General features: G+C 42.4%; 3 protein-coding genes across 4 annotated transcripts in view; 1 reads left to right on the top strand and 2 right to left on the bottom strand.

The window, feature by feature from the left end:
* SHPK (sedoheptulokinase) overlaps nt 1-7583 on the bottom strand; it is an 8607-nt gene extending 1024 nt beyond the window's left edge. The window contains exons 1-6 of the mRNA XM_010281544.1: nt 7407-7583; nt 6028-6169; nt 3082-3265; nt 1739-1891; nt 457-632; nt 165-365 (exon numbers count right to left, since the gene is read on the bottom strand). Coding sequence (XP_010279846.1) covers nt 165-365; nt 457-632; nt 1739-1891; nt 3082-3265; nt 6028-6169; nt 7407-7583 — 1033 coding nt within the window. The remainder of the gene's footprint in view (nt 1-164; nt 366-456; nt 633-1738; nt 1892-3081; nt 3266-6027; nt 6170-7406) is intronic.
* A 1062-nt stretch (nt 7584-8645) lies between these two features.
* Nucleotides 8646-16001, top strand: CTNS (cystinosin, lysosomal cystine transporter). 2 transcript variants are annotated; one of them, XM_010281543.1, is made up of 10 exons: nt 8646-8709; nt 9880-9958; nt 11432-11516; nt 11609-11712; nt 12670-12801; nt 13572-13671; nt 13764-13883; nt 14915-15085; nt 15349-15466; nt 15837-16001. In XM_010281543.1, the coding sequence occupies exons 1-10, from the start codon at nt 8646-8648 to the stop codon at nt 15965-15967; spliced, it is 1104 nt and encodes a 367-aa protein (XP_010279845.1). In that variant the 3' UTR covers nt 15968-16001. The 2 variants fall into 2 exon arrangements, with proteins under 2 accessions (XP_010279845.1, XP_010279844.1); XM_010281542.1 differs by having other exon boundaries at nt 8646-8743; nt 9878-9958.
* A 2415-nt stretch (nt 16002-18416) lies between these two features.
* TAX1BP3 (Tax1 (human T-cell leukemia virus type I) binding protein 3) lies at nt 18417-19475 on the bottom strand (the record flags this gene model as incomplete). The annotated part of the gene is made up of 3 exons (XM_010281546.1): nt 18417-18733; nt 18960-19037; nt 19356-19475. Coding segments are annotated over 3 exons (336 nt in total), but the record flags the coding sequence as incomplete, so codon positions are not given.
* Between the last annotated feature and the right edge of the window lie 1167 nt (nt 19476-20642).

Below are 20642 nucleotides of genomic sequence, written 5' to 3'. Positions count from 1 at the left end.
CAGCAGGAAATTCCAGAGATCTAGGAAGCATGACCCAAGAGTTACAACCTTGTTCCTTATACAGCATGACAAAACAGCTCTAGGCTTGTTCCTTTGCCTTAGCTTCATTTCACCTTGCTGATCAACCTCAATTTTAAGCTTTAACTATCCTTGAAATAGCTTACCTAGCTCTTCAGTCCACCGTGCCACCATGTCCACAAATGTTGCTAGCACATTGCCTCCATTAAGTGATGCTGCCACTGCCAAATAGTCACCATTGAAGTAGGGAAAATAAGTAACAGCTGAGGAAGGATCTGGTGTCTCTGGAGGCTGGAAGCCCAGGGGCATTGAGATAGTCAGCTGAGCAGAGGTACTGATATTAAGAACTAGAACACAAAAGAAAAAACAATAATCAGTGTTTTACTAGGCTACTGTGAAGGAATGAGAAAACCAAATAAGATACCAAAATGATCATACCTGCATCAGTCTTTCCAGTCAGACAGGAATAAACAGAGCACTGGAAATCTCCCAGAGCAATTCCTACTTTTGCTCCTTTGGGTATTCCATGCCACGCACAGATTGTCCTGCCTGCAATGCTGCCAGAGTCTCCCACCTCTGGAAGCAAGTGAACAGGAAAGCCGGATTTTTTCAATCTGCAATCAGAGCAGTATTATTGCAGGAAAGCAGTATGGGAATGTGTGGCACGACTACAAAGACCTATCTGAAGTCACAGATGAACCTGGCCATACATTTGTGGCTGCTAGATTTATGGATGCTTTCACCTACTTTGTCTTGGATGGGGCAGCATTCCAGTTCAACGGGCTGGGTAAACTAGAATAGTGTAGAAGAATAAATAGCTTTCCTTTACATGCAATCTGATTACCTGAGATTATACAGCAGTACGTATTCAGCAAGTTTAACCTACTGATGGCCTATGGACAAGCAGTTCGAGGGTAAAGGGACAATCACAAAAACAGAAAAAAATGCAACTAAGTGTCAAAGAACTTTAAGCTGTCATGCAGTTAGTGGTTCAAAACCAGATCACAGAGTTAAGTCCAACAAACTCCTTACACAACCAAACTGGAAGATACACTACATTGCTACAGCAACACCACCAGATTAGTAAAAGTTCAGTAGGCCAAATGCAAGTTTCTGACATTCTTTCATACCTTCATGAGCAGATTTTTTAATCTTGGAGTCCTGGCCTAACCTAAGCCCTGAAATATATAAGGCCTTAGCACTCAGCCCTGAAAGAGCAAATCATTAAAATAAGTAAATAAATAAACAAATTCACTATAAGACTTCCTATAGCCTAATAACTCTTAGGTATTATCACCAGTAACTCTTAGGAGTTACAAAGGAACTCAGCTGAAAGAACTAGAGAGTAATAATTGTCTTTTAACATCACAGAGGTAACACCTTGGCTGCAGCATGCACTTGTCCACCCCATCCCACCACAGAAAGGAAGAGAACAGTTTGGCATAAAAGGTCCCACTGTCGAGTGCCTCAGCTCTGCTGTCTTAGGGATTTCTAAAAATACTGGGACAGATTTTCTATAATTTAAACATACATACCCTACAAACCAGAGCAAACTCTCAATAGTTCTTCAGTACAGGCTACACCACAATTGATCAGGAGTAACTTTCAATCACTTTTTATCCATAGCACATTCATACTTAGGGCCCAAAGAGGTGTTCACACTGGGTGTTCACTTCACACAAGCAGTACACAAAACCCACTGAGTGACTTTAGCACTTACATGTCAATATTCCAGCTTTTGTTTCTGGAATTAAAATATCCCCAGCTGGCAGCATTCTGGACAGACATGAGTGGCTTCTTCAGGTCACACAACATGGCAACCACATAGTCATGGATAGTGCCAGCTGCATCATAAGACTTCAGAAAATCTGGACTTTTAAACAAAACATTTTAAAAACAAAAAACAATGAGGGGTGCTTTAAAGCAGTGGGAACAAGATTACTTCCAGTGCTACAAGGAACTTCAGACATGTGTGGTCCCATCTAAAAACGAAACAGCCACCTCAGTGATCAACCTGCATTTTGTCATTTTGGTTTGGTTCTTTTTAAACAGCATTTGTTTTCCAAGCTGTTACCACAGCAGCAATACTTACCTCCTGATGGAGGATGGGAAGACAGCAGCTTTAAGGAATGAGTAGTCTAGGTGCAAAAGCACACCACTGCAAAAGTTACCAGGAAGGTAGTAATTGTTTGCACAAGCAAATGTCACTTTGTTGTGGAGCATTTGAGAAAAGCAGGTAAATTCCTGCAGTTGCTCTAGGATCCACAAATTACATGAATGGAAATGTACCAAATGGTGAAACAAAACAGAAACAAAACAAAGCAGCTGGACTCGTGAGTTATACAGCTCTAAAAGAAGATCATGCCATGCTCCATATATTTGCTGAACACACTTTGGAAGAAACCAAGATCAAATATGTTCTTCCCCATTTATTGAACCTGGACTCATTGCTGAGGGGAAGACACTGGCTCTTTGAGAAACATAGCACACTGCAGGCTAAACTAAAGAACAAATCTTGCTGATGCCAAGTCATAAGTGAAAAATTATATCCTCTGCAAACATGCCACAACAAAGCAGGCCATTCCTAACACCTCATAAGGATCTCAGTGTCTGAGGCAGGAAGGAACTGAAATTAATTTAGGGACTGTTTGGTTTAGCATCTGGCAGCAAGCAGACAAACGCGACCCTATTACTGTTTTAGGCACGTTTGTACTTTTCACAATCTGCACAAGGCAAAATTACAGTGTTCAAACTGCATTAGCAGAGCTCCTCTGAGCGGTACAACAGACTAGAATTATTCTGCGATACTTTAAGGATTCCGTTACTATATGGTCAGAAGCTTTTCTTTTTATTAAGGAGATCTGTAGTATTTTTATGAGGTCAGAGACTCTTGTGTGCTCAGTTGCATATAGTTTATATTGAATACATTTTAAATATTCTTTGACTACTTAATATTATGATTACAGAGAATCACAGCCCCCTAGCCTATAGTGGCATTAACAGGCTACAGGAATACTAATCGTCACATAAATTCAAGATGAGAAACTGCCAGTGAAACAGTACCTCTTCTTTAAATACCAATAGACTGTGGCACACCCAAATCCTGTAGCCAAGCTGATATGTGACTGTGGCAAAGGAAGAGAAGAGAGGAAGGTGGGACTGCAGCGACCGTCCTGCCAAGTAATCAGGTGACTGACCTCGTCCGGCTCAAAGGTATGCCCTGTACCACACTCTGTCCACTTGCAACCTGAAACACACAGTGTCCGAGAAGTCAATGTAGTCCAGATTCCCTGCAGTGTAGTCTGCCTGGCATTTTTAATTTCTGGACACTCATGATAATTTGTCAATTATATTGGAAAAAGAGCAGAAACAGAGCCAGTAGTGACTGTAATCAAATTAATTAGTCACAATATTCAGCCCTAGATAACGTCATAATGCCAGTCATCCTTTGCTAAAACACAGAATGGTATTCAAGGCCTTCCTTCTCTATAAGCACTCCTAGTGCCTAGAGGAACATGTAACTTGCACCTTGAGATACTAAAGATGCAACTTAAATAACAGAAAAAAATCACAATTCTGCTATGGGAGGTAATGAGCTGATATGACAGCTCTCACATATAAGCCTTAACTGGGATCTGCCACATCACGACATAGAGACTGCTGTATATAGTAATGAACTGCCTATGATGGATACCACATAGTTTCATCGCCTTCTGAGCCAAAGCAACAGGAAACCTGGATCTCTATGTATTAAGCAATGGACTGCAAAGTACTAAAGATTATCCCTCCCCTGTGCTGCACAACAAAGCTTCATCAAAGGTAGAATAGGCTTTAACTCAGTTTTCAGTTTTACCAGTCCAGTATGTTCCTTTTGAACACAGAACACTACTTCTCAGAGCTGCTCAGAGCCTTCTCAGCAACATCTGCTATCGCTCCAGTTCAGTGTGCTACTTCCTGCCCTGACATGCTCACCATAAGCAGTCCTGCAAAGGCAGCAATACGGCCCTGTCCAAGCAGTAAACTAAGCAGAGGCTGAGGCCAGTCACTGGCATGTGATGTTTGCTAGTGCACTCCCCAGCACAGCTTCAACCTCTGACAACTACCGCACTCCCAGGCGATGTCTGGCCACAATGTGGGGATACATACTGTCTCTAGCTGGCTCTGTAACTGAGGCAACTTTTTATTTTTTCGCTGGGGATGGGAGCAGAGTTTCAAGCTGTGGTGTGCCACTTGTCCTACAGGTCAGAAAAGAGACCCAGCTGCTTAACTGACTAGCACAAATACAGCTAAAAAGAATCTTCCTTGGGCTGGATACAGGGATTTGAAGTTACACTCACACTGTAAAAAGCAGCTGTGAAAGCTGGGAAGTACTATATGAAACATGCAAAGCAAACACATACTTTTTCTTGTTCCCTCAATTCCCTTTCTATCAAGTCTGTTTGAACTGAATTTCCAATTTGTTTGCTTTTCTAGTTTTAAATGGATTCTAAGAAATATTATTAGCCATAAATCTAACCCTAAAGGATGCCATTAAAAATGTAATTTGTGTCCCAAAGTGCATGGATTCATTTAGTCTACTCAAAACAAGTGAGAGCAAACACCCTCTTTCACTTGATAGAAATGAAACAAAAGTGGCATGTGGCTTTAGGAAATAAAATATTAACCAATATGACATAAGAACCTATGTCTACCATGACCCCATGAGGCTTTGTTATGCAGCCCTTGGGACAGCAGGAAAGCAAGCAACAGCTCCAGCTCCTTCAGTCCATCAGCCTTTGGATTTCTTTCTAATCATTTTAGTATTTAACGTACAATTACAGCCAGTAATGAATAGCATAGGGTCTCTCAAAGCAATTAAGACCCTGACAACTTTTGACAGGCAGTGACCAGCACTTCTGGGAAATCTATTCCGTGGTTTACAATAAATCTTTGCTTAATCTGTATGACTGCTATTATTGTAAGACTTTTCTAATTGTTCAGATGCGCGCATCATAAGGTAAAGAGAAAGAAGACATGGAACCACATTCTGAAAGCCTTAGACTTCAGTAGGTTTATAGGATGTTAGCCAAGAAGATAATCCATCCCTATCTCACTTGCCTGGCAATCCAAGACTTAAATTTTTCAAACATCCTTGCTGTCACAAAGATTATTTGAGTATTTGCACAATCAAGCCTTATGTGACTACCTCACTGTGGCTGATTTTGTTTCTGAGGTCTTGGCCCTTCATTCTACAAGCAGCTGAGTATTCAGAATCATGACCACAATTCTTTTTCAGGTCCTAATAATGGAAGCATAAGCAGCAAGACAAATGCAACATGACAGTCTATGACTTGCTAGGGGAGAAAAAAAAGCCTTTAAAAATGGGGGTGGGCTGGAGGAGGAAAGGAATGAAAACATTGCTTACTGAACTTCAGTTTTTCTCTTACTGTACTTTCAAACGGCATTTCAAAATAGCACTGTTGGATAGCTACTGCGATGCACATTCTAACGTAAAGATCAAGCATAGCTTATTTTTCCAGGCATACACAGAACTGCTAATACTGCTACTGTAGAGTCATTAGAAGGTATTGAGATACTGGACAACAGCTAGTTAAGTGTTTTACGAGATGAATAACATTCCCCCCACAAAAACTGTAATTCACATGATTCAGAAGTTCTTTCAACTGGCAGCAGATAGCATATGATGGACAAGCAATTAGCAAGCCACAAATATGTTATTCCTCCTTCATATTAATAATTGTGTTGACTCTGCAGGGATCCTGACTCTGCAAGGATCTCATAAGACTAAATCCTTTAACTAATCTGTGTAAACAACATGGTCAACTATAGTCAGTAGCTGAAATTCCAGTAATTAAAGCAAAATTCTCACTGAAAAAGATCTTCTGTTAATTCTGTTTTACAGAAGACCAAAGTGAACATGCAACAGCTTCCTACAGATCACTTCAGTGTTAAAAATGTATTTTCTGCATCATAATACTCTGAACAGCAATGCCAAAGAATTAGTATTACCTTTATCTTTTTTCCAAAATACAATCCCGTGCATTTGTCCTGAAATTCCAATGTGACTGACTCTTTGAAGCTGCTGCTGAGGTAGAGCAGCAAGGCATTCGTTCAATGCTCTTATTATCCTCCAGACACTCTGCTCCATTCCCTGTAATCATAAAGCATTATTCTGAGCATGAAACCATTAGGATTCCCTCACTGTATTCCTTAAACAAAGCTACTCTAGTCAGAAGCAATGAACAGAATTCATTTAAGCTTAATAGCATGTATTAGAGTAACATTCACTACTAAATTGGAAAAAAAAAGAAAGAATGCAAAAAACCCCCACAAAACCACAAAAATAAAAACCAATACTAGCAAGTGGGGAATGAGACAATAACCTCTTAAACTGAAGGCCAAATAATTTTTCATTTCCTAAGTTACCATACTCAAATATACCTTTTTAAATATTCCATTAACACTCACTATATGTTTTCATCAGTTCACCTTATATATTGCTGCTCTTTTTCCCCACAAAGAGCATTATCTGTGTGTTCTGACTAGCATGCAGCCTCCCTTACATCTTCCTAAAGCTCCTCCGTATCTACTCACCATTGATTTTGATGATGCTGATATTTCATTTCTAGCTACTCTATTACTAGAACTACCCAGCAAACTGATCCACTCAGCAAACTGACCAAACTGTGTCACAAGAGAAGCTGTATTCCATCTTTCACACTTCTAAAGATTCAGATTACTTTGTGACAGACCAGGATGAAGATTATAAGCAAAAATATTCAAATACAATCTACATACAGATGTGAACTAATCTGCACACACATACTTTTGGCTGCATAAACACAACTGTAGAGAGGAGGGTTGGCCTGTTTGGTATCTTTGCTCAGAAACTAGCCCCTGAACTCACTACAATACTAGGACAGAAGAATGTTGATACGTATTTTTTATGATTTTCATTCATCCTTTCTTAGGCTGACCAACACAATGAATGTAAAGATCTTTAACGGGAATACATGTTCCTGGTTATTTCCACAGGGAACTTCCAGTTGTTAGTCCATCTCATATTACAGTGCAAAATACCCTTCCAGTTGGCAAGTGGTTGCTGTTTCCTCACCGGCAGTGTCAAAGACAAGGTGATAGCTCATAGGAGAATAGTTTTAGATTGTCTTATGCAACTTTTCAAAACCTGAGTACTTTCTTGAACACCAGAGAACATTTTAATTCTACTTTCAGACATCCAGACACATGCAGCAACCATCTGTTAATCTAATCACAAAAACAATCCAGGAAAGCTACTGAAGTCTGCACAATATAGCAAAACAACCCGACCACTACAAGGCAAGGCCAGTATCCTGAAATTGCCAGCAATGCTACCCGCCACCCCTTACCTGAGGTCCAGCATCCAGGCTACTGGTGTGTGCCTGCGTCTCCCTGGAGCAGCTCTCTGCCACCACCTGCCCTTGCTCTGTCCCCATCAACAGGGCTGCCTTAACAGATGTCGTGCCCAGGTCTATGCCCAGCACGCAGGCAGGAGCAGGCCTGCCTCCCGCCTCAGTGCCCGCCATGGCTACAGGGAGAGGAGATTGCTTTCACCTTCCCTACCATCCACAGCTCTCTCTACATGGTGGCTGGACCAACAACCACCATGCTGAGGCCCATACTGCTCCTTGCCGCCTCTGAGGGGGCACCTGCCCCAAGAGCCAAGGGTGCAGAGGAAACAAGCAGTGTGGGCTCCCACCCCAGCAGCGCACATGGACTAGGCAGGCTGGGCTGGGCAAGCGGCCTGGACTTTGCCCTCTGCCTGAAGACGTCCCCCCTCAGCAGTGCCTGGGCACTACCCCTCCATCTTGAGCGTGACAAACCACTCCTTCCCCAACCCTCCCCGGTGACCCGTACAGCTTTAAACGAAATTTCCAACAAACAAGCGAAGCGGCGAGTCGGCCTCTCCGCCCGCAGCTCACTCTCCTCACACACTGGCCTGTTCTAGCCCAGCGCTCAACTCGCTCTGCCACACCCAAGATGGCACCCGAGGGCGGCCGCACAGGCGCAACATGCGCGATGGGTGCTGGGCGGGGAGTTAATAGGCGGCCACCTCACGTGAGAAGTTGAAAAGGGAAGAGTCGGGCCTGTGCGGGACGGAGTTACGGCGCTGGAAGGAGGTAGGCGCCTTCGCCTCAGTACCGCTTTCTCAGTATTAGCGCATCCTAAAGCGTGGGATGGCTGGCTTCACTGTGTGTCCTGAGGGGAGGACGGGGGGGACTACAAGTCCCAGCGTGCATCGCGGTGCGCTGCCGGGGTGGGGAGGCTAGTGGAGGCGCGGTGGCTGCTGAGATTTGTAGTCCGGCGCGGGTGGCGGCGGGGGGCGGGGGAATCCCTTAGGTGGTGGTAGCTCTGTGTGGTGTGAGGGGAAGATGTCCCCAGGGGAGGCTGAGCAGACAGAGGGATTGAAAGGCCGATACCCTCTCAGGGGTGTTGAGGGTCCCTCAGCTGGGCGGGGCCGGGGGACATGGTGCTGGGAGGGAGCTATTTGCAGGGAGCTGCCGGCTATGGGGATGGTCTGGTGCTCCCTCAAAACGTGTGGGTCTTGAGCAAAGCCGTCTCCTAACTTTTCCTGCAGTTCTTCTACTATGAGGATGCAATACCTGCTCCCTACTCTGCTGTACCTCTTGCTTGTGCTGCTGGGGCCTGGCGGTGAGTGTTTGGCCATCCCAGCTTGGGCCCAGAGGGCCTCCCGGGCAGGGGCCAGGTCTGAACTGGTAAGAGGTGGAAGAGGGCAGCTCTGCAGTATCCCCGTCACACCCCTCTGGGGATTCCAGCGCCATGCTTCCCATCACCAGCTCTTCTTTCACACGCTACCTTTGACCTGGTGCGCTCGCAGACAGACAGTGCTACGCTGAGGCACTGATGTGATGGAGAGCTCACGTGGTGCTCCAAACTCAGTCTCTGCAGAAGCAGATTAAATCCTGTCTGTGGTGCAGTCAGTGATGACCTGGGGAGCTCTCCCGCACTTAAATACCTTCCTAAGAACACTGTGTGATATATGACAATAAGAAAAAAGTGTCCAGGGCAACCTGTTTATCTCCCTGTTTCTTGTCTTATTTTTATATAGCTCTTTATTCTTCCTCTTCACTCATGTGTCCTTTACACATATAATGAATAAAATAGACTTGGAGTCCAAATGTCAAAATTGTTGACATGTGACCAGCTTATGGTTTTGATATCAGTTGTATTGGCACCTGGAACCTTGGCCTCTCTTAAAGCATGATGTGGTACAACATAGCTGGATTGTTGTAAAGTGTACCCCTTAATAGCGATATTTCAGAGCATTATAGTAAGGTGCTTGTGATTCCTGAAGTGATAAGATAGTGAATGTACATTATCTTGAACATCTGGGTACCTCGTTTGAATTTATGACCAAAGAAGCAATTTTAAACTGAATTTTGGGTATTTATGATTCCTAAGTTACTAGGATCGCATCAAGAAACAATTCATGTGGGTTTGAAGTATCCTATAGCCTTCTCTTGGCATGAACTTTTGTTGCACTTCAAATATTTAAATTGCTTCCTTGTAGCATGTTCAAGTGACAGTTATTTACTTCTCCTTTTAAGTTGTTTAGTCGCCTTGAAATAAGCTGTACTCCCTTTGCTGTTTATTGTGTGTACTAATTGTATTCATCTGACACTGCAGGTGCCAATGGACAAAATGTCTATATCACAAAAGAAAGTAGGTAGCTCTTCTGAAGGAGCTGTTCATCATTCACAGTAACTGAGATTTGTGTGGGGTTTTTCAGTGGGTTTTTTGTTTGTTTTTTTGTTGTTGTTGTTTTGTTTTTTGTTTGTTTGGTTTTTTTTTACCCCCCAGATGGAGTCGTCGTATTGTCTGTCCCTGAAGTGGTTTCATTAGAAAGTGGAAGTTCAACAAACGTCACTATCTCTCTGAGGTAAAACCATGATTGCATCTTTACTTTCTCTTCATAATGGAGAACGAGCAAGCAAGTAGGACTTGCCTATATACTTAAGACTTTCCTCCAGACTCAGTTAATTGTTCATACAGTGTGAATCTCATTGGTGTGACTGGCCACTTCTAGACTATTACATCACTTAGTACCAGTATGGACCAAGATAGTGCAGCATTCTTACAAACAGCCTTGTATGGTTGGCCGCTGACAATATCCTATGCCATTTGTATGGAAAATTGAGCAGGAAAAGATGTTTTACACTGTCTGCCCTATATTAGCTTACCAAACTGTCTTCCACAGGTGAACTTACAGTTCCTCCATTTCTAAAAATAGATGCTTAAGAGAAACTTGCATTTCCTAGAAGGATCACACACACACACACAAAAACTTCACCAAGCAAACAGAACTCACTATTTCTAGCAAATGCATGCAGCTGCTCCAGAGTGGGGGCTGATGCACCTTAGTCTCATTGTTTATTACAGTGCATTGTTTACCCATGTTTTTGCTATGTCAGCCTTTTCCCAAGGCCAATTATTGTTAAAGAACCAAAATTTGAGATCCCAAAGAGGAGGCAATATATGTGAAGAGAACAGTCAGATGACAATGTAGGAATTGTGATAAAGAGGAAAATAGCAAGAAACTTGCATTTCCTAGAAGGATCACACACACACACAAAAACTTCACCAAGCAAACAGAACTCACTATTTCTAGCAAATGCATGCAGCTGCTCCAGAGTGGGGGCTGATGCACCTTAGTCTCATTGTTTATTACAGTGCATTGTTTACCCATGTTTTTGCTATGTCAGCCTTTTCCCAAGGCCAATTATTGTTAAAGAACCAAAATTTGAGATCCCAAAGATCCCAAATAGCAAAACATGGCTGCAACAATCTACAACTTTTATTTTTGCAAAGAAAGATGTGGTACTGTAATCTTGTTCATGGACAGGTACAGGCGTTTGAACCTTGTGATACTTTAAGTACTGCTGTACAGTTAAACCTCTTGGAGAAATGCTCAGTGGACTTCTCGGGGAAAGCTGTACAGGATTATTTCACTTGGAGGGTTTTTGTTACTTGTTTTCATCTTACCACACTGCCATAATTTCTGTCCCTCATCACTCAAGTACATGTCCACCATTTCTGCCCCTCTTTACCAGCAAAGGGTTAACAAGCACAGTGATAGGATTCTGGTAGCAGTGACTCTGCTCTGCCGCTTTTGTGGAGAAGAGGGAGGTAAAATGTGGCCATATAACTGCCCATCAGGTCAGATAAAAAAATAGTACAGCGCTAACACACTTTGGTGCTTGTGTTCCTCTGAGTACTAGGTAGGTACTGTTGTGTATGGACTGTTCATTATGTTTCCCACAACTGTGAGGATTGAGCAGATACTCTCCCGCAGCCCTGAAGCAATCTTTGTGGACTGAGGCACCAGTCTAACTTGTTTTTTCTGCCTTCCCAGGGCTCCATTAAATGAGACACTGGTGATAACTCTTAATATTACACACTCATCAAAACACAGCACTATTGTTGAACTGCCTGATGAAGTAAGTGACAGAACAGACTTACGACCTTATGCAAAAGCCTACAACTAGGATGGTGCAACTCTCCTCTTTCTTCCCTCCACTTTGCCTTGCAGGTACAGTTGCCTGCAGGTCACACTAAAGCAGACTTCCAAGTGAAAGCAGCTGATGTTGGACAAGTAACAGTTTATCTTTATACCATTAATTCCAACTTAACTGGGTGAGAAACTTTTTTTTTAGTTCTACTTACTATCCTACAGCTTCCTAAACTTTGGGGCAGCTCTTCCCTTCCTTATAGTTAAAGGGACATGGGTGGTACATAGTTGAGAAGATGTGGTGACCCTCCAGCAATCCCCAAGGTATTCAGATAAATATAGGGTATGAAAGCAGAGTGATAGTCTTGGTATCTTAGATTTCATTACTAGATGACTGTGAGTTCTTATGGCTCCTTAGTCTGGTTTTAATAACCCCTTCCAAAAGTATCAGCTTTTCTGATCCAGGAAGCATTTGGTTGTAAATGTCCAGCAGGATACTATTCTCACTGTGCAGAACTTGTTCTGGAGTGCTAATAGCCTGATGCAGCTGCACGCCCACACTGCTACCATGAGGTACAGACGTTTTGCTTTCTAGTTAGGGGAGCCCTCTTTTCACAGATGCCAGTCCTCCCTAATAGGAAAACAGTCTAGCAAGATGAAGAAAGCTGGATTGTGTTTGCTTGTTGCCCAGATGCTACTGAGCAACATGATACTCCTGTTTTACTTCCTCATTTCGCTTCTGCTTTTAAGACTCAAATGTAGAGGTAAGCATATGAAATGCTCAACAGGACAGGCATGATCATGAGGCTTTGCCAGCAGTATGTGAAAAGTGAAACTCCGCTCTTACATAACAGACCTCGTGCTAAGAGGGTGGAAGCCATAAGCACAAGATGACCTTTTTGAAGATTGAAAGAGTGAGGCAAGGAGGAAAGGGTAGGTTGAGGATTGGAGTGGGAGATGTCCTAAACATAACAAGGACACTAAAGAAAAGGGGAGCAACTCAACTGAAAACAACTCTGAATCTTTGTTGTCATGTCTCAACACCTGGATTCTGTTTTCTCTCTCAAAATAGAACAAGGCAAAATCTCCCGAAAAAAGTGTGAACAGACAAATTAACCAATTCTCTTTGCATTAACCATCAGACCTAGGATTCAATTTCAAGTGATTCATAGCATCATAGTGAGATACGCTGATGAGGTGATTGGCTGGATCTATTTCCTTGCCTGGTCTATCTCCTTTTATCCTCAACTCTTGGAGAACTGGAGACGAAAAAGGTAAGGAAACTTAAGATGTGTTTGCAAGTCACTTAAGCACTTCTGCAAATCATGTTCCTAGCTTCAGTTCATCCATCTTGGTTATCATGAATTATGTATGGAAAGACTGGAGCGGAGGGAAAAGCACGGCAAAGATAGGGCCTGAATAAATGCAGCTCCAGTGAGCTTCTGTGCATGCAAGTCAGAGGAGACTATGTGCATCCTACAGACACTTAATTGTGAGGTTTGGCATCCAATAGTAATTTGTGATAGAGGAGACTTCCCCATTTCCTTTGATGTCATGTTTTAAATCATCTGGCCGAGCCAATTGTGATGACCACCTTTGAAGATTACTTACCTTGTGAGCTGCTTATCAGACAGCTCCTTGTAGCTCCCCTCAAACTAAATGACTGTAAGTAGAAACATTGTTATATATGAAAACTAAAGTATTTGTGCATCTTTGCCAAAACTACTAGTTCTCTGTATTCAGGCTGGAATGGTTTTATCAGACTAGCTGAGCTCATGGAGGGGTGAAGTTGAACTAGCAGGGACACAACCTTGCCAGTGAGAGCGGTTGTGAATACCAGTGCATGGCATATGAGGGATATTTCACCTTGCTTCCTAATGAACTCACAGCATCATGTTGTCACAGTGCCTGCAGCTTTGGCTTACATCAAAAATTGCCTATAAATCAGTACATTCTAGGGTCAAATTGTCCCTGGAACTGCCTCTAATGCTCTGATGCATATTTCTCATACTTTTTTTTTTTTTCCCCCTCCCCGCTTCTCTAGTGTTGTCGGACTAAGCTTTGACTTTATAGCATTAAACCTCACTGGCTTTATAGCATACAGTGTGTTTAATGTTGGACTCTTTTGGATTCCATTGATTAAGGTAAGCATGATTCTCTCAATACTTGCTGGGAGAGGGGGTATGTACAGAAGGGAGTTAAGCATTTGGCTGGCTTTGGTTTCTCTTACGTTTAGGAGGAATTCTTAGTCAGTTATCCCAGTGGGGTGAATCCTGTGGCTATCAACGATGTTTTCTTCAGTCTCCACGCGGTAGCTCTAACTCTCCTCACAGTAGTTCAGTGCTGCATCTACGAGGTAAGTCTCAATGCTGGGTTGACCTGTCAGCTCTGGCAGAGCTCCCTCTGCCGGACACCTCACCGCCCTTTTTGGGCTCCTAAGTCCTCGTCATGGCACTTTCATTGGCCTCTAGAAGTCAAGCTTCACAATCCAGCTGCCTTTATATCTCCTGAGCTAGTAGCAGCTCCAGTAGGCTTAGCTACTTCAGCTTTATCAATGTTCTGAGCTTATAAGTAAAGTCCTTTGGGACTCAAAATAACTAAGGCAAACAGCCAAGTTCATAAGGTTACCAAAGAGATCTCTAGCCAGCACATAGATTACGGCTCTGCATGGTACAAATGCTGGTATGCGCAGCAATACCAGGGATTCCCTGCAATTAAAACTTTCAGCTTTTTTCAACCTCTTTTCTTCTAAACAGCTGCAAAGACCCTTTTATAATTCCCACCCTTTTCAGGTGAGACTGATTATTCTAATCAGGTGGTTCTTTATTTAATTCCCATTGTAAAAGCCTCTGATCTGAACAGCCAATTTTCTCTACATGGTAACTATTTATGTCTTGGGGTGCTTCCTTTGGTGATACTAAACCTAAAACTGTAACATCCCATTTGTCACCACTGCTAGGTGCAATAGTCTCTTCTAGTGAAGAATTGGAAGGTAACCATGAATCTTTTACCGTAATGGCACTAGCAGGCTTTTGCATATGTAAGAACTCTTGATATCATCAGACTAAACTCAGGAGATTGTTACAGGTGTGGCACTGATAACAGGCATCATAAATACTCAAGAATACTGCCACAATATTGTTTCCCACTTGCTCATGGACAATAGTGTTCCAAATGATTGTTGAATATTGCTCATCAGCTCTTGCAAACCTATAGCTGGTTGCTGTAGCACTCAATTTTAAAATTCCCTTGTTGTATGAGCCTACCTGGTATAACAACAGGTTTGGACTATAACCTTGCATAGTCCTGAGCATATTCTGTATCTTACAGTGTGTCTGGGGATGTATGACCTAGGTCAGTCTAAGTGTATCTGCATTTCTGTTTCAGAGAGCTGGTCAGAAAGTATCCAAAGTTGTTGTTGGACTACTGGCACTTGCATGGATCTTCACATTTACAACACTGTTTCTTGCTGCAGCTGAGGAAATGACATGGCTACAGTTTTTATTCTGCTTCTCTTACATTAAGTTAGCAGTCACACTGATAAAATATTTTCCACAGGTAAATCTGAACTTTTCTGCTTTTATACTTATGTCTGTCACCCCTAAGCCTGTAGTGTATGCTTTTGAAATTCTGACTAGACTAAACCAGCAATGATAAGTCTTTTAGGTGCCATAGTCTCTTCTAGTGAAGAATTAGAAGGTAACTGTAACCAAAAACTGTATTGTTTTTGTCACTGAGACAGTTATACAGAAGGCTTCTAAATGTTAATCTCAGAAATGCTTGTACATGACATGCTGACTGACTTCTTGCTGCACTCTCAGGCATACATGAATTTCCGTCGGAAGAGTACTGAGGGATGGAGTATTGGAAATGTCTTACTAGACTTCACTGGTGGAAGCTTCAGCCTTCTCCAGATGTTTTTGCAGTCATACAACAATGGTAAGGCTGGAACTGAGGTGGTGGGGCCTTTCTTAATGGGTTGGGAGAATCCTGCTACAAAGTAGATATAAACCAGTAGGTTATTGTGGGAGAATGTGCCATAGTATGGGTAGCTGTTCTTATACTACTAATAAAGAACCTGTTCATATTCCTTCAAGATAGAAAATGAAGTAGCTATTCTGAAGAAACCACAAGAACAGTTATTAATTATCTTTGCATAAGATGTACGCTACAGTCAGTCTTAAGGTGTGTCTAAGCAGTCCAGGTAACAAACATGAACTTCTCTAATATGTATGGCATGACCTTGTAGTCTTGAGACAAGACCACATTTGAGGAGTTCGTTTTAACGCTCTAATTTTGTGTTTGACAGATCAGTGGAAGTTAATCTTTGGAGATCCAACCAAGTTTGGCCTGGGTGTCTTCTCCATCTTCTTTGATATTGTTTTTATGGTCCAGCACTACTGCCTTTATAGGAGACAGGGGTATGAACCTTGTGAATAACATCACTTGTGAAGACAAAAAACTTTAAATTGAATTTGCCCCTACCTTGGCTGAGGGGTTTCAAGATGCCTACTGCCAGTTACCAGAAATACTGATCCTCTCTGGTGTGGAACACAAGCTGTTGCCTTGCCAAATGCTGATTGCCAAATGCCTTCAAGGACAGCAAGCTCTCTAGCCACCACTTGCAAATAGAAGACTCATGCCCGCTGAAGCTGTAAAGACAGCTTAGTGTGAGCTGTCCAAGCAACATGTGGCTCTTTATCCATTAACAACAGGAAAGAGAAAGACCAGAGTGATGTCTTACTGATTAGAAGTGAAGCACAAAGTTCTGGCTTTCAAAAATCTGAGATCATGTTTCAACAACCACTTAATGTAATGACTGAAGGCTGGCTGTGGATCTAAGTGCTGCTGCTGACTCCTCACAGATAGATCACAGTAGAACACCACTCAGGTTGGCTGTTAACAGCTGTAGTGGTATGTCAAAGAATGATGAGGTTGGTAGCAAATACACAAATATTAGAACCTGAACTCTAGTAAAAAAAAGTACTGAAAAGAGCAGGAACTGTATTCTTATTTCACTGAAAGCTCTTTCAAGGGTGCTAAGACAAGTGCTCAGATTTATCTGAATACTTCTAGTGCACTAACTTCATTTTCCTCACTTGTACTGACATGCCTTGAATCCTAATTGGTGGATGGTAAAGATTAAACATTTGTCAGAGATTATTTTTAAGTGGGTTATGTTAATTAACAGCCCCATGATTAAACATATGTTTTTGTTCCTGGGCAACTTTCTAACTGCACATGGTATGTTCTAGGTAGAGATCAAGGTCTTAAGTTACTTGAAAGTAAGCATTATACCCTTTTAAAAGGACTGGAAAGGAATCCATGCATTTGTACTTGAGCAATACTCGAATGCTCAAAAGCTACTCTGTCTTACTAGGTGTCAGCTGAAGGAAAACTAGAATGCATTCTTCCCCCCTGCTAGAGACTAGGTGAGGTTTGACAGCTCATGAACACTGCAACTATCTAACAATTAAATCAGACCTTACTAACCTCAGACTGTATTGTGTTGATATAGTCCACAATCCCCTTTGAGCCAAAAAAGAGGTGTCACCTGAAGGCACTTAAGTGATATGGCATTCTTAAATGTAAGGAGAAAACAGCTCAGGAAATCCAACTTTGTTTTATTCTGTGTAAAATCAAGTGAAATTGCAGTACAAATAGCAGTGTATCTTTATAGTAACAAAAATAACTTCAACTTGAAAGCCTTAAAATTTACCACTGAATTCTTAAGTTACAAAATTCAAAAGCAGTATTGTAGTAATTCCATAGATATAAAAATGGTAGATAGCCATCTGCTGGTGCATACAGAGCAGTCTGAGATGCATTAATCACAGCATACGTACATGGCACAGCAGTAATGTACTGAATAAGTTAGTCTGCCACCTCCTCATGTTCTATTTACAACAGCTTACCTGAAGACTGCTTAAGGAAAGTACAGATATGTATAAATCAACTGAAGGGGATTAAGAACTCCAGTTTTTGGATAATTGTAAAGCTAGCTGGTTAACAAACCACTAGGATACTAGATAATTAACTTAGTGTTGCAGCAAGAATCTTAAATCCTGTGGCATGTTGATTTAAACAACTTGGTATCTTACCAGAAGTTTACATTTGGTCAAGAGGCACTTTTGGAAGTTATTGGCATATTTATCTCTTCCATCCAATAAATCAGTGATTTAAGCAAAGTCTTCTAGAAAAGACAGACCAAAATCCACTCCTCCCATTTCAAGCTTGATAGAAGTGGAATGAAGAACTGAAGACTCTACAGCCATGAGCAGCTCTTCTGGTAAGTTCAGCAACAGTGTTTTCTTTTCTGCTCCATATCCCTTTCATTTAAACTTGATCCATTTCATGTTACAAATTACTTGGGAACAAGAATAATTAAGGTTTTACTCAGTGAAGTTGAACTGTAGTGTCTATGAACCTTTAGTGTACTTTGCAGGTATTAACCTAACACTTCTGTGTTACTTAGTTGTTTCTTGTCTGAAGAGGCTGCTTTGTACAGGGAATCTTTGCAGTAAACCATAGTGCCCCAAACCGTTCAGCATACTCTGTCTAGCTAGCACACAATGTGAGATTAGTACAGTGCTCCTCCCCACAGGAATGGACAACTCTTAATTCTGGCATTTTGATTTGGTAGCATGGGGGGACAGGACAGCTCGCTTCTAAAAGCTTAGGCACAGCAAACCCTCTTATTTTCCATAGCAGAAACCACATTTCCTCTTAAAATAGGAAGCTTTTGTGCTACAAAAGAATCCTGTCAAAGTTAGGGCTTCTCCAGTTGCCTCCTTAGATAAATAGGATTCGTCCTGTCCTCCTGAAAGAGATGACTACAGTGAAGTCTTACCATGTACCCGCAGGGAAGACTTTAGAGCAGCATTCTTGCTGGGGGGACTAGAGTTTTACTACTGCCAGTTACACCAGAGAAAAGAAAAAAAAAAGTGTTTACCACAGTTAGGAACATGCACTCCTTCCACACAACCTGTTCAGGTCTAGTATTTGCTTCCTTGCTTGATACCAGTCTATATATCTCCCTCCCCAACCCTTCCCCAACTTGATGATTAATTAGGACATCATAGATTGTTGCACAGCCTTCTGCAGAGATTGCCTGGTCACCAGCAGCCGTACCACTTCTTCATTCCTTTTTGTCAGCCTCTTCCGAGCTTGGTCATGGGTCACCATTGTCATATCCCAGCCATTCACCTGGGGGGAAAAAAAAACCCCACGTAAAATGAGGCAGGTGCATGGTCCCACAGGTGTCCTATAACTGTTATATCAGAAATAGGTAGTATGTAAGTTTACACCACAGCTCAGTTTGTTTGTAAGTCCCACAAGCTGTCCTGGAAAGTACTCAGCAGACATTATTTCCCCCAGCAGAAACTTCTCTGCAGTTGTGCACCATTAGTAGTTGTCTTATCTTGGCATTTACCTGCATGATCTTATCTCCAATCTGAAGTCCTGCAACTTCTGCTGGGCCTCCCTCTGTCACCCTTGTTACATAGATACCCTGTGAAAAAAATTGTGTTCATTTACTAAATATGGGAGCATTAAATACTCAAGGGCCATTCTACTGACAATGCAAAAATACTCTGTAGTATATTACAGGATTCTATTTAAAAACAGGTTTGTGCAATGTTGGAAAATAGAAAAGGTGGAGAGCTAACTTAAACTTACTCTGTTGCCATGCTATCATTTGCAGACTAATTTTAGTAGTCAATTATGTGAGAGGACAGAACAGAGATGCAAGTGAATAGAGCTTGCTGGCTATTTGGATAAGATCAGCCTTTGCAGAGACAGTTGCTATGGAAAACAAAGAGCCTCTGACCTTGTCGGTCTTGTCTTCAGAGAAGGGGTTCTGAGTAGGATCCTGGTCAATGCCACCCCCGATACTGAATCCCAGAATCAAGTTGTCACCTTGACGAAGCTTGTGTATTTCAATTCTTTGCTAAAAAGAGAAAAAGATAAAATTGCTGAGTATTGAGATCACTGGAAGAAATCTCAAGTGTGTCTCAAGACACAGATACTTAAGTTAGATTGTCTTTCACAGAGAATAAACCTATTAAAGCAGGCTGCATCACTGCTTGGTAAGCTGACATACTGTAGGCAGACAGCTCTAAAACCCCTTGGCAGCACAGAACCACCACGTGGCATTTGCTGTGTCACATGCAACCTTGGTGTTGACAACAGTAGGCTCAGAACTGCTGTCAGCCCTACCACAAAATAGCAGGACAGGAAACCATCTCCATGCTCATGCCATGGTACAGCCAAGCTCTTTAACTACTCAGTGCTTTACCGTTGCCCAGAGATGCAAGAGGAAAACACTAAAAACAGCACAGGTCTCTCCAAACACAAGTCATGTCTTGATAACTAGCAGTCACTCAGAGCTAGACTCATCTTGCTCTTTATCCACGTGCCTTGTGCTCCTGCCTAGCCCTCTCAGTGGAAATAACAACCTATTATAGGGTGATTCTTTAAGATAAGTTACCAACACCCTTTTGTAATCCAGAGGTAGGCTCCTCACATCTGATGAACATAGGCATCTGACAAGCTTCACACATTATCTGCGTATCATATAAATGCCAGCTGTGCAGTTCTTGAAGCAAGATAAAAAGCCACGGTCTTAACTGAAATGATAAATACTCAAAAGGTTCTTCAACCTGATCCAGGTGAAGATGTCCCTGCTCACTGCAGGGGGGTTGGACTAGATGACTAAAGGTCCCTTCCAAGCCAAAGTATTCCATGGTTCTTCTCGAACAGCCCTGTCAGACACTGAGCTCCCCAAAGGGCACTGGGCTCAGGATCTCGCTGGGTACAGACCACCCGGTCACAGCAGGACAGCTTCCCTGTCCTCAGGGTTGTTTGCTCTTACACAGCTGGGTTAACAGTCGCACCACCCAAAGCACAATTAAATTTAGTATTCCAACAGGTGGAAAAAACAAGAGACCTTTGCTTGCACTGCTTGCTGATTAAAGCAATTCATATACTTTAAAAGCTCTACTCCACTTATCTATCCTGCCCCGCTCCCGCAGCTGCTCCCGGCAGAGGGCACCGAGCGTGGCGCTGGGGCGGGGATGGGGCCGTGCCCGGGACGCGCCGCACAGAGACCCGGCTG

Source organism: Phaethon lepturus, unplaced genomic scaffold, assembly GCF_000687285.1.
Source record: "Phaethon lepturus isolate BGI_N335 unplaced genomic scaffold, ASM68728v1 scaffold20072, whole genome shotgun sequence".
NCBI classification, from domain to species: Eukaryota; Metazoa; Chordata; class Aves; order Phaethontiformes; family Phaethontidae; genus Phaethon; species Phaethon lepturus.
The sequence above is the reverse complement of the archived record's forward strand: the minus strand, read 5'-3'. Positions and strand labels throughout refer to the sequence as shown.

What these genes read in the sequence shown, in the direction of transcription:
- CTNS (XM_010281542.1), top strand. Translation starts at nt 8,646, where the DNA reads ATGAGGATGCAATACCTGCTCCCTACTCTGCTGTACCTCTTGCTTGTG. An exon ending in ATTAATTCCAACTTAACTGG is followed by an intron (nt 11,713 to 12,669) that starts GTGAGAAACTTT and finishes ATTAACCATCAG; the next exon opens with ACCTAGGATTCAATTTCAAG. An exon ending in TTCAGTGCTGCATCTACGAG is followed by an intron (nt 13,884 to 14,914) that starts GTAAGTCTCAAT and finishes TTTCTGTTTCAG; the next exon opens with AGAGCTGGTCAGAAAGTATC.